Genomic DNA, 18,498 nt, shown 5'->3' on the forward strand with positions numbered 1-18,498 from the left:
AGCTGCAGCAGCGCCGTGCCCAGGAGCTCCGTCCAGCTCCCACCCGATAATTATAGCTCAGCTGTTTTTATACCCAGTGTGCTGGTGCAGGAAGGAAGGCGGCGGGGCCACGTAACCCGGCTCCCCACCCCTTCCCCACTTCCCCCTCCCACCCGTGCCCCCGCGTGTGAATTCAGCCCTTGTGACGTTGTGGCACAGCCGGGGGTTTCAGGGCCCAGTTTCTCCTTTCCTGTAAGGGACAACTGTGAGATGTCTGGGATGTCCCCATGCTGCACCTTTCGCAGAGGGGCAGGGCAGACATAGAACCTTCTGAGTGCTCGGCTTGTTTAGCGGTACAGAGGAGCATCCCATCCCCTCAGCCACAAGCTGCTTCCCCATGGGCTGTGCATCCCGCAGGGAGGCAAAACCAAAGGCCACTTCCCAGTGCCACCGAAGCACCCGGGATCATCCCCATCTCCATCCCATTCCCTCCGTTCTCCCTCGGCAATCCCAGCTCGTGTGCCAGGGGTCCAACAGCGCGCAGCAATCTCACATGGCACGCCTGGCTGTAGGAATGAGAACTGGGAGCAGGGAACGGGGATGGGGACAGAGATGGGATGGGTTGTGCCTCTCCCTCGCTGCAGGCCAGCTGCAGCCCAGCCAGCGCCTTCTGGTTTTGTTTGTGCTGTTAGATAACTTCGAAAGCAGAAGCTGGAAGGGCTGGTGGCTGAACAGTTTGTTCTTTCTGGTTCGTGCGCGCCGCTGCCTGCAAACCGCAACGCCTGAGCGCCGCGATGCTGCAACCACAGCCCTGTGGTGTGAGCCAGGGCACGGCCTGTGCCCCCCAGCCATCCCTACACAAAGCATCCCGCCGGTGGGGGATCCACCAGGATGCAGGCACAGGATGCTGGGACCCCTGTCCTGGAGGATGAGATCCGACCAGGGATGGCATAACCCCATGGTGGGACGTGTTTGCAGGGGAGATGCTGGGAGATGAAGGGCAGGGGCTCAGTGTCACCGAGCACAGGGTGTCCTGGGAGCTGCAGGAGGCAGAGGCAGGAGGAAAGCTGCAGGCTCCATGCTTTCACTCTGCCTGGGAGGAGGGCATGCTCAGGCTCCAGCTCTGCTTGTGCATCTTCCCACCCAGCGGTGCCCTCCATCCCTTCTGCTCCAGCTGCTAACAGCAGCTCCTTGGGAGCCCTGTGCAAGGAGACCAGAGGAACTGGGTAAAAAAGACAAACCAAAACAAACAGCACATAGGATTTCAAAGCAGGGAGGTGTCTTTAGAAAGGTTTCCCAACCTCGAGTGCCCTTTGGCTCCCAGCCGTGGGGTCGCGGGGCTGTGGCTGTCCTTGCACGGGGATAAGGAGCGCAGCCCAAGGCGCTGATTCACCGCCATGCATGGCTGTGCTCACAGGGAGGAGCGAGGCAGTGGCACGCAGGGTGAGATAAGGCAGGGAGCTGCAGCACGGCTCATTGCGAGCCCTGTCCTCTGCTCCAGTCCTGTGGGTGCATTTAAGGTCAGGCACAGGAGAGGCTGCATGGATGTGCTGCTCCCAGCCACCTCCTGCCCAGCAGGACGGAGGGCTCGGTACCCACGGGACCGCAGTTCTCACAGGCACACTGTGAGCAGGCGGCTGGGAACAGAGGGATGGCTCCTGGTGAGCAATCTTATTTTTAACTCCCAGTTCCTCTCTCGGTTTTGCTGTTCGCCAAGCTTATAGGTTTTTTCGTCCCTGCTGTTTCAAGGCTGTGCTGGGCCTTTTCCCCATGGCTCAAAGGAGTGCAGCACAAGGGGTCAGAGGGAGAGGAGGGCTGCATAGGACTGGTGGTGCTGGGAAGGCTCCCCAAAGCAGAGCGAGAAGCACGTGCTCTATAGCATCAGCTGCATGCCCACATCCCCCCCAAGCATGCCAGCAACACGAGATCCCACACGTGGTGTGACAGCACATCCTGCACCCCTTGCCATGGGGAAGTGCTGTGCGGGGAAAGGAACGCCCTGAGACTGGGGTCCTGCAGCCCCCCAAATGCCCAGGCTTTGCTCTGCGGAGATGCATGGAGCCCTGGGACACGCCTGTGCACAGATCCCAAAGCTCTGAAAGATCCAGAAGCTGCTGTGGGACGGACGCCCACGGGGACCTCGGCCAGCTCGAACCTTCCAGACCGTCACGCCGAGCCCTGTCCCACAGCACTGCAAGAACTTGGCTTGCACAAGCATCAACCTTTCCCCCTCCCGGGTCACGAGACACAAACAGCCCTGATTGGAAGCTGTTTTTTCCTCTTTTTTTTTTGCTTTATCAGGATCTTGCTGAGCTAGACGGTGTTCTTGGTGAGTGGGTCATGTTTGCACAGTGGTTTATAAGTGCAATTCCTTATGTAAGAGCACAGGGTTGCTCCAGGGGCTTGCCTGGGCAGCACGCATGTGCGTTGCCATCTGCAACATGAGCGCCGTGCGCACCCAGAGAGCATCAGCTCCCATCTCCCATCAAAGTGCACTGAATGAGCGTGAGGATTCACAGCCTCTGCTCAGGGTGTGAAGGGCTGCACGCTCGCCGGCCCCGCTGCCAAGAGCCTGGGCTTGCTCCAGTAACCCAGCTCCTGAAGGTCGCTGGCTCAAGGCTGGGCTTGCGTCCCGACTGCCTGTTTTTATTATTGACTGTCCTTATCGTCGTGTGGTGAGAACAGCCCGTCCCAAGCACGCCTGCTGTCTCTTCTGCTGCCTTTTGCCCAAGCTCCGCTTCTCCCCAGCGCCCTGCCGTGTGCTGGTGTCCAGCCTGGCGTCATCGAATGTCACTGCACTGTCACTGCACTGCCACCAGTGCTGGAGCCCTGGGGGAAACGTGTGCGTCAGGAATTGCTGATCTGGCTTTGGGGGATTGACAGGGAACGGGCAGAGGGACTGCAGGGTGGCAAAGTCTGTCTGCAAGGAAGGGGAAAGGCCAGGGAGGAGTGGAAGGGAGGAAGAAAGGGAGGTAAGAGAGAGAGAAACAGGTGGAGAAGAGAAAGAGAAACAGAAAGAGTAACTGGAAGAGATGGAGAGAGTGAAAGCAAGAGGGAAAGTGGGAAGGGAATGGAAGGGAATGGAAGGGAATGGAAGGGAAGGGAAGGGAAGGGAAGGGAAGGGAAGGGAAGGGAAGGGAAGGGAAGGGAAGGGAAGGGAAGGGAAGGGAAGGGAAGGGAAGGGAAGGGAAGGGAAGGGAAGGGAAGGGAAGGGAAGGGAAGGGAAGGGAAGGGAAGGGAAGGGAAGGGAAGGGAAGGGAAGGGAAGGGAAGGGAAGGGAAGGGAAGGGAAGGGAAGGGAAGGGAAGGGAAGGGAAGGGAAGGGAAGGGAAGGGAAGGGAAGGGAAGGCGCAGTTCCTTTAAATCCCTGCGCAACTTCTGCAACAAACCAAGTGCTGATGGAGCCTCAGCAAACCTGAGAGCTGGACATCAGGGCCTGAAATGATTCCCCAAAAGAATGGTTGGGATCTCTGCCCTTTAAACCAAGCAGGAATGTCCCAAACTGGGGGTCCCTGAGCCACTCTGTGGTTTGGAAGCACAAGGCAGCATCTACATGAGCATCCCCGTGCCAGTGGCTTTCCCATGCAGACCTGAGGAGGAAGGCTCTCAGAAAGGACCATCTTGTGCACCATGTGGGGTGAATGCAAAGAGGAACACCGAAGAGATCTCCATCCCAAGGACAGAGCAAGTCTTGGGGACATGGAGTACACCCTCAGGACAAGGTCCTTATTCTTGGAAAGCAATAACATCCTTGGAAAGGGAAAGCTAAGGACACAACATCTCCATGGGGATGGCTGGATCGCCTTGGGCTTAGCAGCACCCCATCCCAGCCCCATTGCTGTGCCACCCCCTGCCTTGACTAGCACCTGGGGTTGTGCAGCAGGACTGATGGAGTCAGACAGAAGCAGCTGGGACACCAACAGACGAGTCTTCACCTCACTGGGTCAGCACCCGGCCGGGCGAGACGTACTGTGCCGAGAGTGGAAAATTCCTGTTGCCTCGCCGGGCGCTGCCTGCAGCCCCAGCACACAGCTGCGTCCCACAGGACTTGGCATGCCCTGCAGTGTTTATCAACACCGTTGCGCAAGGGCCGTGGCACGCAGCTTGGCAGGGCCATGGGGCTGCTTGGGCAACCAGCTCTGCCGAAAGCCAGCACACTCTTGGGAAAGTCCCCCCGCCTGCACGGGCGGCCAGGCACACCTGCGTGTCCGATGGCACGATGTCACCAATGTGAAGGCCATAGGGACCTGGCGGCCATCAGGTTTTCGGCATCCCAAATTCAAGGCAGTGAGCCCTGAGGTTTGCTGCGGAGCTCTTCTCCTCCCTTGCAAACAGGCTGGGCTGGTCCCTCTTACAAGGCACACAAAGATCACCAGTTCAGCACTGGTCCCACTGGTTTGTTGCAGCCTCGCTGTGCTGTTGAGATGCTCCATCTCGTGTGACCCTCAAAAACATGAGACAGGGTCATTCCTTGAGGCACTGTTCAACTGTGGGATCCACAGCACAGATCCCAGCTCATGTGCCCATGGATGCCCCCATCTGAGACCTATCCTCATCACACATTGGTGTCCTGAGGTCCCCAGCAGCTTCTCAACACCTTTCCACGGCTCTGGATTCACCTGCAGGGCTATATAAGACCTCAGCGTTCTGGTGCCCCTTGCCCAGGGTGTGCAGCTCCCTTCTCAGCGGGGAGCATGGACACGGAGGCAGCACATCAGGATGATGCACCAGGAGGCTGCTGAGGAGGAACAACGCCAGGAATGCTATTCTGCACCGCCAGAGACACCCTGGAGCCCAGGTACCAGCTGTTTTTGGAAACCCCAGCTGCACCCCAAAGCCCTGCTAAAGTGGGAAGGTTTGTGGGGTGGGTGCCAAAGCCTAGCCTCCCCCCCCCCCCAGAGTGGCCAGCAGTAACCCTGGGGCATCAAGGGCTTGCAGCAGGGCTGAGGGCATAGAGACCAAGGTAGGGGCTGCCCACCATGGGGACGCATCCAGCAGAAGAATCCTAAATTTAGGGTCCCCCTGACCCTTCCCCAGGCCCGCCGGCAGCTGGAGGCTCAGCGCAGAGCAGGCTTTGCGTGAGCCAGCCAAGATGTTCATCGGAGCAGAGGCATGCATAAACATTTTGCTTAATAAAGGACTCTGGGCGAACACAGTGTACTCTGGCTCCGTGCAGTGGGAACAGCTGTGGCCCTGCGGGGCCAGCGCAGGGATGTCGAGGCGCGGTGGCAGAGCGACCTCGTATGGCAACAGCACAGTCAGCGGGCACCGCGAGCCACGGGACACCGCACAGCATCCCAACCCCGCACCCATCTGGCACCTCAGCCCGATTTTGGGATGCGCATCGGGATGCTCTGAGAACTGCTAGCAGAGGTTGAGCCAAGGATGTGGCACGTGAAGCAAATCTCGCTTTCCATCACTTGTGGCTTGCTGCAAATCTGATTTCCAAGAACGAAAGCAGCTCGGTGCACACTGCTTTTCTGCGAACGCAGCTCCTCCTGGGGGCGATGGGCTGAGTGCAGCCCGTGCTCCCTCACATGGGGTCTTCGGGGGGAAAAGTTCCACTCCGTAGCCCTGGATATGCGCTCAGTTCGGGTGCGGGGATCTGGAGCAATTGCAGGGGATTCCTCCCTTCTCTCCACGTGCTGCACCGCGGTTATTCAACAGGCACGGAGCTCAGCGGGCAGCCGGGCTCCTGGCGAGCCAACAAGGAGACACGACGAAACGCAGGGCACAGCATCGCTCAGCGGCGGTGAGGCTAACGGCAGGCACCAAGGGACCTGCAAACTTGGTGGGTTTGTATTTCTTTTAACGGGAAATAAAGCGTCCGAGGTGCTGTGCTTCAGTCCCTTCTCTCTTCCCCCACCTCTGCATTGTTCTATATAAAGTGTTTCCCCTCATTTTATGGATAAATATTAAGCGACTCAGTTTGCAAAGGGAAGAATGACTCTGCTGGACTTCTTTCAATTCCCTGAAAGCTTTTTTCCCTCTTTTTCTGCACCAGGGAACAGACCAGCACAGCCTCTCTGCTTCCCACCATCCGCCCGCAGCTCCTCGGCCACTCGGTGTTACCACACCACACACACAACCAGCAGAACCACCCCACCTTTCCTCTCTCGTGCTGATTGAAGCCGTTGCTAATGACAAAACGTCTGGGGATAACGACAGGCACAAGCACCAGGGAAGTGAGAACCTGAATCATGCTTTTCTTTGCGACGCGCAGGGATGTGGGAGCTCCGCTGCGTGTTTCCAAGCTCCTTGCTCTTTGCTGCTTGATTTTTAATCAGACTGCAATTAACCAGCTTCTCAGTGTGCGTCTGGGGCACCAGTTGCCCGTTGGTTAATTTTACTCGTTGAAATACAGCCTTCATTTTGATCTGAGACCTCGCGGTGCGTTATTTCTAGAGCATCTCCTATCTCATTCCTCCGTTTTTCATGGAAATGGAGCTCCTCTGGAATGCCGTGAATTATGGTAGCTGCTCTTGTGGCTTAGCTCCCACAAAGCTCAGAAGCAGCTCGAGCTGCCACCCGGGGCAGTGCTGGCACATGGTGTGATTGGCGCTGAGTGCACCGGTGTGCATTGCACAGCTGCTCTGATGAAGACGAAGATGAAGGGAGACACATTGCACCGAGAAGGATGCTGCCTGGGGGAGGTCACTACTGTGATGGCAAAGGGAGCAGGGATCTCAAGAAGAAGTCAGCTTGCTCATACCTCTCTCTGCCAACACTTGGGCAGGACTGGAGGGGGAAACAAGGGCAAACCTGAAGTAAAAAGTTGCCAAGAGTGGCACTGGGCTGGAGATCAGGAGGGATGCTCTGTCTGTGCCTCCTTCCACAAGACAGACCTCACTGCTCTGGTGTGGGCAGAAGCCTGGGGGCCATTGGCCTTACCCAGGCTTGGCTTACCAGCTCGGCTCTGGGGAGCTCTCCCCACTGCCAGCTCCTGCTGTGGCAACACGAAGCTGCCAGCAGATTGCACAGCCCAAGTTTTAACACGCCCTGGCTCACCGTTTCCTCCAAGCAGGTAACTCTGGTGCTGCACATGATGCAGGCAGGAGAAACACCTTTCTAACCTTGCCCTGTCGTAATCTGAGGGTGTGTGGGCGCTTCGATACTGCAGGGGAAAGTGCAAAGGCCACCTGAGGGCTGAGATAAGGCATCTACACAGCGATCCCAGCCACGGCAGGCAATAGCCAGCAGGCACCCTGCTTTGTGCTGGTGGGACAGCGCTGGGAAAGGGAGAAAAAGGGTCAAAAACAGAGAGTGGCTTAATGAAATCAGCAGGGGACAGGTGTTCCCCTGCCCTGGGAGGGACTGCTTTGCTTTTTCGCAGGAAAAGCAATCTGTTTGATAACAGCCGGTCTAAAAATATCTCTGTGTTATTATTATGGCTTTGTTTTCTCTCTCAGCTCGGGCTCTGATGGGGCAGAGGTCACCCAGCATCCCCATAAGCAGTGCGTGCTGTGGGCTGGTGCTGTAAACGCCGACATAACAGCCATAAAAGGTTTTCCTCGGAAGAGTTTATCATCGAGGTGGGGGGAAGGAGCTGCAATATCACAGAATCACAGAACGGCCCGGGCTGGAAGGGACATCAAGGATCACGAAGCCCCAACCCCCTGCCACACGCAGGGCCACCAACCTCCCCATTTCATAGCAGCCCAGGCTGCCCAGGGCCCCATCCAACCTGGCCTTCAACACCTCCAGGGATGGACGGGGCATCACAGCCTCTCTGGGCAGCTGTTCCAGCATCTCACCGCTCTCATAGCAAAGAACTTCCCCTGACATCCAACCTCAACCTGCCCTCCCCCAGCTTCAATTTCCCCTTGTCGTGCTGTCATCCCCCCTTTCCAAGAGTTGATTCCCCTCCCTTTAGGTTCTGCAGGCTGCACTGAGGTCACCCCGCAGCCTTCTTTTCTCCGTGCAGCAGAGGCGCTGCTCCAACACTCTGTTTCAGACACCACGGTTGTTTGGTTTTGTCTGCTAACTCCCAGCACCCAGGAGCTGAAAAACCCCTGCTTTGCTCAGGGGGCGCTGAGGCCTTGCCCTGCTGCCCTGAGCTGGGGGTGCCGCAGGATACGGGTGGGCCCCGAGCGTTTGGGAGGCACCCGGCTCAAGGCTGTGGATGGGCACGAAGGCGATCCACCCTGAGAGCGCGCCACGCGTTCCGCCATGTTACCACCACCACCCGTCACCGAGGCAACGCCCCCCCCAACATGGCGTCGGCGCCGCGCCTCGCTGACGTCACTTCCGCCGGCATCCAAGCCCCGCCCCCTCCCGCGCCGGGGGCGCGTCCGAGGAGCGATGGCGCTGTCACGCGTGGAGCGGTTCGTGGTGCTGCTGCTGCGCCTCGTGTCCCGCGCCTGCCTGGCGCTGCTGGGATTGCTGCCCGCGCCGTCACGCACCGCCAGCCCCGCGCCAGGGCGCACCGTCCCGCCGCCCCGCAACGAGCTGCTCCTGCTACCCGCCCGGGAGTTGGCGCGCCGCTTGCGGCTCCGGCAGGTGCGTTGGGGGGGGGATGTCCGGGTTATGCGTGCTGTTGGGGTCCCGTGTGGCGGTAGGAGCCCCGCACGGCCCCCCGCCGACCGCCCCGCACCCCGTCGTTGCTCGCAGGTGAAGTGCATCGAGGTGGTGGAGGAGTACGTGGAGAGGATCAGGGAGGTGAATCCGCTGATCAATGCCGTCGTCAAGGACAGGTAGGGCTCTGAGCGCTCGGTGCTGGGAGTGCAAACGGCCCCGGGAACTCGTGGGGAAGCCTCTCCCCGTGCTGCTCTTGCTGGTTTGTCACAGGTTTGAGGAGGCCCTGCAGGAAGCACGCCAGGTGGACCAGCTCCTGGCAGAGGGCCGCACTGATGACAGCCTGGAGAAGTACCCCTTCCTAGGGGTTCCCTTCACCGTTAAGGAGGCTTTCTCCTTGCACGGTGGGTTTGCTTCTGCTCCTTTTGCAGCGAGCTCGTGGCTGTTGCGAGGAGCCCAGCAGGGCAGTGACCCCATCCTCTTTGCAGGGATGCCCAACACATCCGGCCTGGTGAAACGCCGCTGTGTCATTGCTGCCACGGATGCCGTCGTGGTGGGGCGGATGAAGCAGGCGGGCGCCATCCCGCTGGGGGTGACCAACTGCAGCGAGCTGTGCATGTGGTTTGAATCCAGCAACAAGGTGTACGGGTGCACCAACAACCCCTACGACCTGCAACACATCGCGGGCGGCAGCTCAGGTGCGAGCAAAATCCCTTTGCTCTGTTTCTCAGCCATTGCAAACGTGTGGGTGCGAGGGGAATGTCTGCCATGGGGTGCTGTGCTCTGTAAGCCACTGTCTTTGCTGTGTTTTCTGCCCTGCAGGTGGGGAGGGCAGCGCTCTTGCAGCCGCCTGCTCCGTGATAGGAGTGGGCTCCGACATTGGAGGCAGCATCCGGATGCCGGCGTTCTTCAATGGTGTCTTTGGCCACAAACCTACGACAGGTGACGCATGGAGGAGGAGAGTTGCGAGAGAACAAGCAGCTTCTTGCACGGGGCAGACTTGCTGTATGAGCAGAGTAATGGGAAACCGCCTGATGGCAGAGCCTCAAGTGCAGGGGAGGTGGGAGGTGCCCCAGCCTCGGCGTGGGATGTGTTCCCAGGGCAGGGCTGCGCTGCGTGGGTATTTTCCTGGCAGCAGGGATGCAATGCACATTTGGCTGGGGTTAGGGGTGCTCGGCCCTGCCAGCCAGCTGCTTGCCCTCCTTGTTGCATGTTGGTGTGGGCTGCAAATACCCTGGTGAGCACTGCTGCAAGCACCTCCGAAATCCAGGGTACCGTTGTTGTCCTGAGGGCACCATTTGAAACACTGCAGTGTCATTGCAAAAGGCTGGAGGAGCGTTGCAAGCACCCCCAGGAGCACCACTGCAAATGCTTGCAGTGGCATTGCAAACCCCAGAACACCGTTGCAAACCCAGGGGCACCATTGTAAATCCCCAGAGTGGCCCTGGGGACATCGCCACAAACAATTGGAGCAGCATTGCAAACCCCAGGGCACCTTTACAAGACCCGGGGGCAGCTCTGCAGGCTTGTTGCATGCAACCCCTGAGCTGCAGCGTGGCAGCAGGAGACCACAGTCCCGCACTTCTTGCTCTATCTTGCAGCAGTAGCACTGGGTCGTGGCATGCAGTGACCGACCCCTCTCCCCCTGCTTGCAGGAGTGGTCCCCAATGATGGGCAGTTCCCCATTGCGCAGGGGGTGCGGAGGAGCTTCCTGTGCACCGGGCCCATGTGCCGCTACGCTGAGGACCTGGAGCCGATGCTGCGGGTCATGGCTGGCCCTGAGGTGCACAAGTAGGTTGCTGGCAGTGCTTCCAGCTGCACTTCCCGTTTGGAACCGGCTGTCCTTTTGTTTTCTGCTTGCTTTTTTCCTGTTGTCGCATCATGTTTTTCCATTCCGACCACCGTTTGGTCACCACGCAGCTGAGCGGTGCTCAGTGTGCATGCATGGGCCAGCAGGAGCTGAGTGCAGGCGGGGCAGGACCTGCTGCTTGCTGCAGTGCAGCTGCCTCAGCATTTCATTTCTCCTGCTGCAATGCAGAGCTGCAGTGCTGTCCTTAGCCGTGGTGTCCCCGCAGGGTGCATTGCAAATGATGAGGCATTGCAGCAGGGCTGCATTTGCAGAGCTACGGTGGGAAAAGTGGGGTGAGCGGGTGGATGGGGAATGGGCAGCACCATCATGTCCTCAGGGCATTTCCATGCCTGTGAGCAGCTCCAGAGCACGGAGTTGCAAGGTGCCCCGTTCCCTTTGCAGGCTGAAGCTGGATGAAAATGTGTCACTGGAGAAAATCAAGTTCTTCTGCATGGACCACGATGGCGGCTCCATGTTTGTGTACCCAGTGGAAAAAGAGATCCTGCAAGCCCAGAAGAAGGTAGGAAGGAAGATGTGCAAGGACAACTTTCTGCATTGCAGCAGGAGCACAACACCCTTGCAAGCAGCACTTATAACTGTGTCCAAAGCATTAGGTGCAGTTTCTGTTGTAACAGGAGGTGCAGAGTGCTCTCTGGCCCACTGACCTCCCCCCAGCCCCAATCTCCGTGGGTTTCAGCTGTGTGTTGTGTCCTGATAGATGCACACCCCTCCTTCTGTCCCCACCAGGTGGTGGAGCACCTGGAAAGCGATCTAGGGGTGCAGGTGCAGCGGGTATCCATCCACAAGATGAAGTACTCCTTCCAGATCTGGTCAGCCATGATGTCCTCGCAGGACAGCGACGGGACGGTGGGTGACACGTGGGGGCACAGGGGGACACTGCAGTGTTTTTTTACCTCCTTGCAAAGCCACACAGGTGCCAACTCCCTGCTGTGCATCTCAGGGCACGCTGCAAAGCGGGATCCGTGTGCAATAGCATCCCAGCACTGCTGGGTTGGCAGCACCGGGTTAGCAGCACTGCATCACCTCCCCATGCATCACCTGCTGCTTTGCAGCTGGAAGAAGCCGCAGTGCCTGCAAAGGGAAATGCATGCAGGGCTGCTGCTGCAGGAGGTGTGCGTGTGGTTGCAGGAGGCACAGTGCTTCACGGAGCTGCTGGGGGACCACGGGAAGCCGGTGTGGCCACTGTGGGAGCTGCTGAAGTGGCTGGTGGGGATGTCCTCACACACGCTGCCGGCCATCGGTAAGCATGGGGAGCCCTGCAGTTAATGAGGAGCTCTCATTAGTGGCGCTGCGCTGCTGATTAATGAGTGCTGAGAGTGTTCTGCTCCATCCTTCAAACTGTAGGCACCAAGGCGGTGCCTATAGGTGCTGTAGGGCACTCGTGCCTGGTGTAACCCACAGCCCTGTTCTGCTCTCACCCTGCAGCCCTGGGGCTGACAGAGAAGGTGATGAAACTCAGCCCTAGCCTCAACGCCAAGCTGGTCAGCATGGGGAAGAGCCTGCAGGCCGAGATGGAGACGCTGCTGGGCCCGGATGGTGTGCTGCTCTATCCACCCCACCCCACCGTGGCCCCTCGGCACCACCACCCCATCTGCATGCCCTTCAACTTTGCCTACACAGGTGAGTAGCTCTACATGGGGGTCTCTGTCCCCAACAACAGCTTAGCGGAGGGGTCCTCTGCTAAGGACATGTGGAATTGGGCATTTATTTCCATGTGCCCTTGTCCAGAGGGATGAAGTGTGCTCTGGCAGCTGCTCCATGTCTTGGGATGCAGCTTGGAGCTCCCTATGTGGTTCTGCTGCATCTGGAGCTCCTCCATACCAGCACTGTGCTGTAATGCTGTCTGGCTTTGGGGTCATGTGGGGATGGTGCATACAGCTGGGATTCCCCATCTCTGGAGGTGCTTTGGGCCAGCTGGGATGGAGCCTGAGCTACTGGCTGGGCTTTAAACTCCCTTCCAACCCAAGCTCGGAAGCCAGCAGCTCGGCTTGGGGTAGGGGAGGGGGATCTCTGATGCCACCTCTCCTTTCTTCCAGCCATCTTCAATGTCCTGGGGCTGCCCGTCACGCAGTGCCCGTTGGGGCTGAGCAGTGAGGGTTTGCCGCTGGGCATCCAGCTGGTGGCAGCCTCCTACAACGACCGCCTGACGCTGGCAGTGGCCCGCTACCTGGAGGAGGCGTTTGGAGGATGGGTACCGCCCGGCAAAGCTTAGCACAGCCTCCAGGAGGCGGGGACGGAGGTGGCCGCGTTGCGAAAGGCGAGGGCAGGTGCCGACGTCCCGTAGCATCGTCATGCTGCGTCCTGCCCACGTCCATCCCGACACCCAAGGAAGTGCCCAGCTCTGTGATTCCTGCTGCTTTGAAGACGTGAGGGGGAGGAGGAGGCTGGCCGGAGCCGTGGCTGCTGCAGAGCTGGGTGTCTCCAGCTTCTCTCGTCTCTCTGTGCCTCTGGTTTGGGTGCCCCAGTGGTGCCCAGATCTATTCAGGGGTGTTCCCAGCCTTGTGAGCAAAGCAGGGGGTGCTGGAGGTGATGTCAGAAGTGGAAACGTGCAGAAGGGACGAGCGTTTGCTCCTGTGAGCCTTTGACAGCACTGAAGAGCTCTTGGAATGCTCTTTTCCCTGTGCTGGGATGGCTGAAACATCCCCTGCCCCATCCCTGTGGGGTCACCCGGTCCCATCGGCGTCCTGGGCACCGCCTGCCTCACTGTCATCCTCCCCAGGAGTGACACACGTGGCCATTTGGGCTGATGGCTGTGTCTGTCGGGGGTTGGGGTGGCAATAAGCGTGAGCTGTTCTCAGTGAGGATGCCATTAAAGTCCGTCCGTCCAGTGGCTGTGTGTCCTCGTGACAGCGCCGTGCCCGAGGAGCCCAGCCGGGGCTGCTCACCTCGCAGGGGACTGGAGGAGCACCGTGCTGTGCGCTGCGCACCCAACGCCGCTCAGAGGCGATGTGCTGGGGAGCAGAGGGCACTGCTGAGCTGGCAGCGAGGTGAGCCGGGCAATGAGGAAGAAAAAGAGAAGAAACCTGAGCCGGGGGTGGAATTAAAAAAAAAAAACACAACCACACCACCAAAGCACATCAGCTCAGCACCGTCGCAGGACGCATCCGGGCGCAGTCGGGGCGGGCACGGAGCGCACTGGTGGAGGTGGGCCGTGCCTGCGGGCGGGCGGCCCGGGGGGAGGGGGAAAGGTTGAGCGGGGAGCGACGTGGGGTGCGGGGGGCGGTGGGGTTGGAGGGGTTGAAGGGGTTGAGGCTCGCACCCCTTTCCCACTCCCCCCACGCTGTGATTGCGGGTAGGGTGGAGCGGCGGCACGGGGTGGCAAAAGGGGTTGGGGAACAACGGGGAGAACGGAGCTGCCGTTGTACGCGGTGGGTCAGAGCGCGGTTGTAGGGAAAAGCCATCCCGTCGGGTTCGGGTGCTGCCCGGCTCGATGGGGTGCGGGGCTTTGGGGTGGTTGGGGAGCCCCGTTTCACCGACGGGACGCTCGTCCTCTGGTGTCCGGTCCCAGCGGGGCGGCACTGAGATGCCACCACTTCCTGAGACGCGCCCGCATCGGGTGGCACTGCCCAGCACCGGGCGGGCACAGCCGGGCGGCCGCAGCACGGCTCCCGTGGCAGCCGCGTGTCCCTTTGTCACCGCAGCCCCGTGGGGATTTGTCCCCACCTCACTGCAGTGCACACTCCGAGCTCGCAGCTTCCGTGGGGAAGGCACAGCGCTGCGGCTTTGGGGACAAATAACGCCGTTGGGTTTTATTTCGTGCACTCAGGTTTTGGCCGCCCATGGTGGTCGCTGGTGGCCCAAGTGCTCGGGCACGCCGAGGGACCCAGCGCGGCCATGTAGAGCAGATGGGGACGGGATGAGCCCTGCGCTGCGCCTGCTGCTGTCCCTGGCCAGCTGCGCCCTGCTGCGAGGTGAGCCCAAAACGTGCCGGGGAGGGCGGGTGGTTGGGCAAAGCCTTGCGATGGGCGCAGCGTGGCCAAGGAGGGAAGGGGCGTGCTGCTGATGGGGTGCTGCCAGGGGGAGCAAACAGCCTGACGTCCTTCTGCTCCCCCAGGTACACCGCTGCCCCCCCGGGGGGTGCGGCTGTGGGCTCAGAACTTCCACGTGCAGCTGCGGTGGGAGCCCGACCCGCAGGCACCGAACGGGACCGCGTACCAGGTGGAGTGGAGGAAGAGGTAGGTGGAGCCCGGGGATTGCTTCCCTGCAGCGAACATCCCATAATAAGGCAGTGGCAGGGTCTGCTCAGGAGGGGCCCTCCTGGGTTCTGACCTCCTTCAAGGATGGAGGCGCCTCTTTCCCTCTGCTGTTGGTCGCCCCATTCCCTCTGTTGGTCCCCGTTGGTAAAATTAAGAAAAAGGGATTTAGGTTTCTTTTGGGTTTAGGCTTGCTGGGTTTTTTTTTCCCCCCCTTATGCTTAAATGGAAATTCTTCAATCCATTCAATCCATCTTCATCTCAAATCACGCTTTCTGCCCTTCCACTGGGCATCACCAAGAAGATCATTGCTCCTCTCCATGTGGATTGGGTCCCTCTGCTCCAAGCCTTTTGGGGCTGAGCCTTCCCAGCCTTCATCCCCATCCCACAGATGCCCCAACTATCAGAAGCTCTCCCCTAGAAGCTCATCCTCTTGGACCTTCTCTGGGCTCTCCAGCACACAATAAGCCATTGCTGCTGCACAGGCGGTGCTTGGTTCCCCCCCAGCCCCACACCTCACTCCCCAACCCCAGCTGGCCAGGCACAGTAGATGGGTGATGGATTTTCCTATCCTGTCGTTGTTTCCATGGGCAGAACCTCCCGCTGGACCAGGGCAGACACCTGTGGGGGGAACAGCACCGGCTCATCCTGGGTGTGTGAGCTGCGTTGTGACGACATCCATGGTATCTACTGGGCGAGGGTGAGAGCAGTGCAGGATGGCGAGCCGTCCCCGTGGGTCAGTTCCAACGAGCTGCTGCCATACAGAGACAGTAAGGAGCCTTCATCTGCATTCCTGCTGCTCTTGGGGGGTCCTACAAGAGGTGGGAGAAGCATCATTCCCAGAGAATGATCGTTCCTGAAGAACTAAGACCCCCATCTCCTTCTTTAAGACACCCACCTCATGCTGGGAAGGGCTTCGTGCCGCCTCCTCTTTATTTTTTCCCTCTCCCTACAGCAACTGTGGGCCCCCCCACCTTATCCTGGCAGCTCCAGGGCCACAACCTCAGCATTAAACTCAGTGCACCGCTCACCCCGTACCAGAGCAGGCATGGATCCTACAAACCGCTCAGCAGAGTGCTGCGGAAGCTGCGGTACCACCTGCGTCTGTACCATGGGGATGTGCTCCAGCAGGAGGTGTGTGGTGGGGCAGGGGGCCCAGGGGAGGGGGCACAGGGGTGCTCTGAAGCCCATATCCCATTGTGTTTGGGTGATAGCATGAGGGCTTGGAATTGGTGGTACCCACAAGGTTGTCCCACATGTGGACAAGAGGGTAGGAGATAGGGGTGGTTTGCATCCCAAAGATGGGTCTTCTGGCCTGGGGACCCCTTCCTTCTTCCAGATTGTGTGCAGCATAAAAAATGAATGGTTATGGGATGAAAGCATCCCTTTGCCATTGTGTAACAGTCACTAGGACCTTGGCCTTCTGCTTGCAGGTGCCCTGCAGGTGGACCACCAGGAAAGCATCATGTACCTTCAGGTTCCTGATGCCCAGCACGCAGTACTGCATCCGCACGGTGGCAGTGGGCATAGCCCCACAGCGGAGCCTGGAGGCTGAGCAGTGCCTGGTGACACCAGCAGGTCCTGCAGGTGAAAGTTCAGTGTCACTGAGGACACATGGCAGGATGTGGGTCACACAGCCCACGTGGAGCCCTCAGGTTGGGGCTGGACCCAGCTAGTGGGATGCCATTATTGGGGCTGATGGGGACTTTCCCTGCAGCCTTCCCCTGGGTGCTCCTGGCTGCGATGGTTGCTGCCCTCCCACTGCTGAGTGTGCCTGCTGTCTGCCTGACCTGTGTGTACATCTTCCCGAAGTCCTCTGAAATGCACCTCCCAAAAATGCTGGTGAGCGACCACCTTGCACGCAGGGCTCTTGGGGTCTGCAGCCCTGTGCATGCCATGCTGCTTTTGGCTTTGCTGTGAGGGGTGCAGCCCCACCAGGGTGCCGTGGTTCTGCTGGAGCAGAGAATGTGAGCTCTATCCTTGGAGCAGCACCAGGGCGAAGCTGACCTGAAGTGTTCTCAGCTGTGTATCCCTGTTCCCTACGGCAGTGAGCAGGGACAGCCCGGCTCCCCACATCCCACTGCCCCCTGCATTCCCATATCCCAGTGCTCAGGGCGACCTGGCAGGCTAAGCAGTTCCCCATGCAGCACAGGGGGAGGCATCCAGCTGGTCAGCCTACCCTGCTGGTATCAGTGCTAAGGATTGGCTTCTGCACTGGGTTTGCTTGTGCGTGAAGGGGTTGCCCGGCACCAGCACCCAGCAGCGCTGTGGTTGTAGCACACCAGCGCTGATCGCTTTGCTGTCTGCTTCCCTCCAGGCTCTGCTGCCCAGCAGCGCTGCAGTGCCCACCCTGGAGCTGCAGGAGGTTGCACCAGCCCCACTGCTGCCAGCCCCCAGCGAGCACCCAGCACCCGCAGCCCCACTGCTGCTGGGGGGGTGGTGTTTCCAGGAGAGGAGCGGTTACTGCCCCAATGGGTTTGGGATGGAGTGGCACGAGGGTAGGACTGCACCCAGCTACCAGCCAAGCTCCTGGGCACCAGCACTGGAGGAGGACGAGGATGAAAGCGACAGGGATGCTGCGGCGGTGTCTCCAACCAGCAGTGTGATGGATGGGGACTATGGGACATCAGAGACGTGGCTCTCCCCGCACCTCCAGCTTTATTCCACAGCTCTTGGAGCGGGCAGCGGCCTTCTTCCTGCCCTGAACACCATCAGCTTCAGCCCTGGTGAGCTGCAGGAGGACGCAGCTGGGTCCTGGGTACCACTCAGCTCTGTGAGGTTACCGGGGACCGAGCTGGGGGTGGATGACAGCAGCACGCAGCAATGGGGCTGTCCCTGCATGCTGCCCAGCTGGCACACAGGCACACCTCACGAGGAGGAGGCAGCAGCACCCCCAGAGCATCGCTTTGCCTTGCTGGGGGCTCCTGAAGCAGAGTGCGAGGAGTGAGAGCCACCACCCAACCCCCACATCTTTATTTATCCCCCTGTGGCTGTAGATGTGTGCGTGAATAGGGCACGGCCTGATGCAGATCTGTACCTGTGCACACACAGACATCTCTTGGTTAGAGATTTTTTGGTGTTTTTTTTCCAATTTGTCAGGACTGTGCAGTTATTATTACTTTTTCAATAATACTAATTTATTGCTGAAAGCTCTTTGCTGTGCCTGGAGCCTCTGTGCCACAGGGCACTGCTGCAACAAGAGGGTTCTCCATCCGTCCCTTCGTGCTTCGTGGCCCCGCTGTGCCGCCCACCCCGGGGGGGGGTGAAGCAGCAGAAGAGCGTGAAACAGGAAAGGTGAGAGTGGAAAAAGGCGAAGCTTTGTGACATTTTGGCAGCTCGGCTCGGCGAGGTTTTGGTTTTGCATCGGCTGGGAGGTGTGAGGCATCGCGGAGCGCGGCGATGTTCGGGTGGTGGCGGTTTGAGCTTCTGACGATGCTGCTTCAAAGCAATGAGGAGAATGCAGCTGGCAACGGCTCCGTGTGAGAAACAGCCCGGTGGGGGATAGCAGAGGGTGTTTGTATCGCTCAGTGTCAGAGAGCTGAGCTCCATCCAGAGAGCGGAGAGCGGGGGCAGGGTTCTGTGGGGAGCAGCAGTCCTTGAGAGCAGCCCTGCAGAGAAGGACCTGGGGGTCCTGGTGGGTGAAAAACTGAACAAGAGCCAGCAGTGTGCGCTGCAGCTCAGAAAGCAAACGGGATCCTGGGCTCCATTGGAAGAAGGGTGGCCAGCAGGGGCATGGAGCTGATCGTCCCCCTCTGCTCTGCTCTTTTGAGGCCCCATCTGCAGCACTGTGTCCAGGTCTGGAACCCCCAGTACAGGAACGACAGGGAGCTGTTGGAGGGGGTCCAGAGGAGCCACAGAGATGATCGGGGGGCTGCAGCACCTCCACTGCGAAGACGGGCTGAGGGAGCTGGGCTTGTTCAGCATGGAGAAAAGAAAGCTGCGG

The 18,498-nt window shown here is 59.5% G+C and overlaps 3 protein-coding genes across 8 annotated transcripts; all 3 read left to right on the plus strand.

The window, feature by feature from the left end:
• The first annotated feature begins 2,607 nt into the window (after positions 1-2,607).
• Positions 2,608-6,336, plus strand: LOC125699698 (uncharacterized). 3 transcript variants are annotated; one of them, XM_048959520.1, is made up of 3 exons: positions 2,608-2,951; positions 3,469-5,769; positions 5,983-6,336. In XM_048959520.1, exon 2 carries the CDS (start codon positions 3,609-3,611, stop codon positions 4,611-4,613), a length of 1,005 nt encoding a protein of 334 aa, XP_048815477.1. In that variant the 5' UTR covers positions 2,608-2,951; positions 3,469-3,608; the 3' UTR covers positions 4,614-5,769; positions 5,983-6,336. The 3 variants fall into 3 exon arrangements, with proteins under 3 accessions (XP_048815477.1, XP_048815478.1, XP_048815479.1); XM_048959521.1 differs by lacking the exon at positions 2,608-2,951 and having other exon boundaries at positions 3,334-4,776; positions 5,016-5,769; XM_048959522.1 differs by lacking the exon at positions 2,608-2,951 and having other exon boundaries at positions 3,334-4,776; positions 5,646-5,769.
• A 1,911-nt stretch (positions 6,337-8,247) lies between these two features.
• Positions 8,248-13,183, plus strand: FAAH2 (fatty acid amide hydrolase 2). Its single transcript, XM_048959835.1, has 11 exons — positions 8,248-8,477; positions 8,589-8,671; positions 8,766-8,896; positions 8,981-9,190; positions 9,315-9,434; positions 10,148-10,283; positions 10,744-10,861; positions 11,089-11,208; positions 11,491-11,602; positions 11,788-11,982; positions 12,399-13,183. Exons 1-11 carry the CDS (start codon positions 8,280-8,282, stop codon positions 12,572-12,574), a joined length of 1,599 nt encoding a protein of 532 aa, XP_048815792.1. The 5' UTR covers positions 8,248-8,279; the 3' UTR covers positions 12,575-13,183.
• Positions 13,184-13,263: 80 nt separating this feature from the next.
• Positions 13,264-18,027, plus strand: LOC125699849 (interleukin-22 receptor subunit alpha-1-like). Of its 4 annotated transcripts, none has more exons than XM_048959833.1 (8): positions 13,264-13,349; positions 14,129-14,273; positions 14,417-14,537; positions 15,150-15,325; positions 15,511-15,689; positions 15,989-16,142; positions 16,273-16,397; positions 16,873-18,027. In XM_048959833.1, the coding sequence occupies exons 2-8, from the start codon at positions 14,219-14,221 to the stop codon at positions 17,500-17,502; spliced, it is 1,440 nt and encodes a 479-aa protein (XP_048815790.1). In that variant the 5' UTR covers positions 13,264-13,349; positions 14,129-14,218; the 3' UTR covers positions 17,503-18,027. The 4 variants fall into 4 exon arrangements, with proteins under 4 accessions (XP_048815790.1, XP_048815789.1, XP_048815791.1 ...); XM_048959832.1 differs by lacking the exon at positions 13,264-13,349 and adding an exon at positions 13,364-13,506; XM_048959834.1 differs by lacking the exon at positions 13,264-13,349 and adding an exon at positions 13,578-13,654.
• Positions 18,028-18,498: the final 471 nt, after the last annotated feature.

The sequence above is a fragment of the Lagopus muta genome, chromosome 13 (assembly GCF_023343835.1).
Source record: "Lagopus muta isolate bLagMut1 chromosome 13, bLagMut1 primary, whole genome shotgun sequence".
NCBI classification, from domain to species: domain Eukaryota; kingdom Metazoa; phylum Chordata; class Aves; order Galliformes; family Phasianidae; genus Lagopus; species Lagopus muta.

Bases quoted from the DNA above. Each gene is read 5' to 3' on its own strand.
- FAAH2 (XM_048959835.1), top strand. From the start codon at position 8,280: ATGGCGCTGTCACGCGTGGAGCGGTTCGTGGTGCTGCTGCTGCGCCTC. The intron at 11,603-11,787 runs GTAAGCATGGGG...CTCACCCTGCAG, and splicing joins ACACACGCTGCCGGCCATCG to CCCTGGGGCTGACAGAGAAG. The intron at 11,983-12,398 runs GTGAGTAGCTCT...CCTTTCTTCCAG, and splicing joins CTTCAACTTTGCCTACACAG to CCATCTTCAATGTCCTGGGG.
- LOC125699698 (XM_048959520.1), top strand. From the start codon at position 3,609: ATGTGGGGTGAATGCAAAGAGGAACACCGAAGAGATCTCCATCCCAAG.
- LOC125699849 (XM_048959831.1), top strand. From the start codon at position 13,793: ATGGGGTGCGGGGCTTTGGGGTGGTTGGGGAGCCCCGTTTCACCGACG. The intron at 15,690-15,988 runs GTGTGTGGTGGG...TTCTGCTTGCAG, and splicing joins GGGATGTGCTCCAGCAGGAG to GTGCCCTGCAGGTGGACCAC. The intron at 16,143-16,272 runs GTGAAAGTTCAG...CTTTCCCTGCAG, and splicing joins GACACCAGCAGGTCCTGCAG to CCTTCCCCTGGGTGCTCCTG.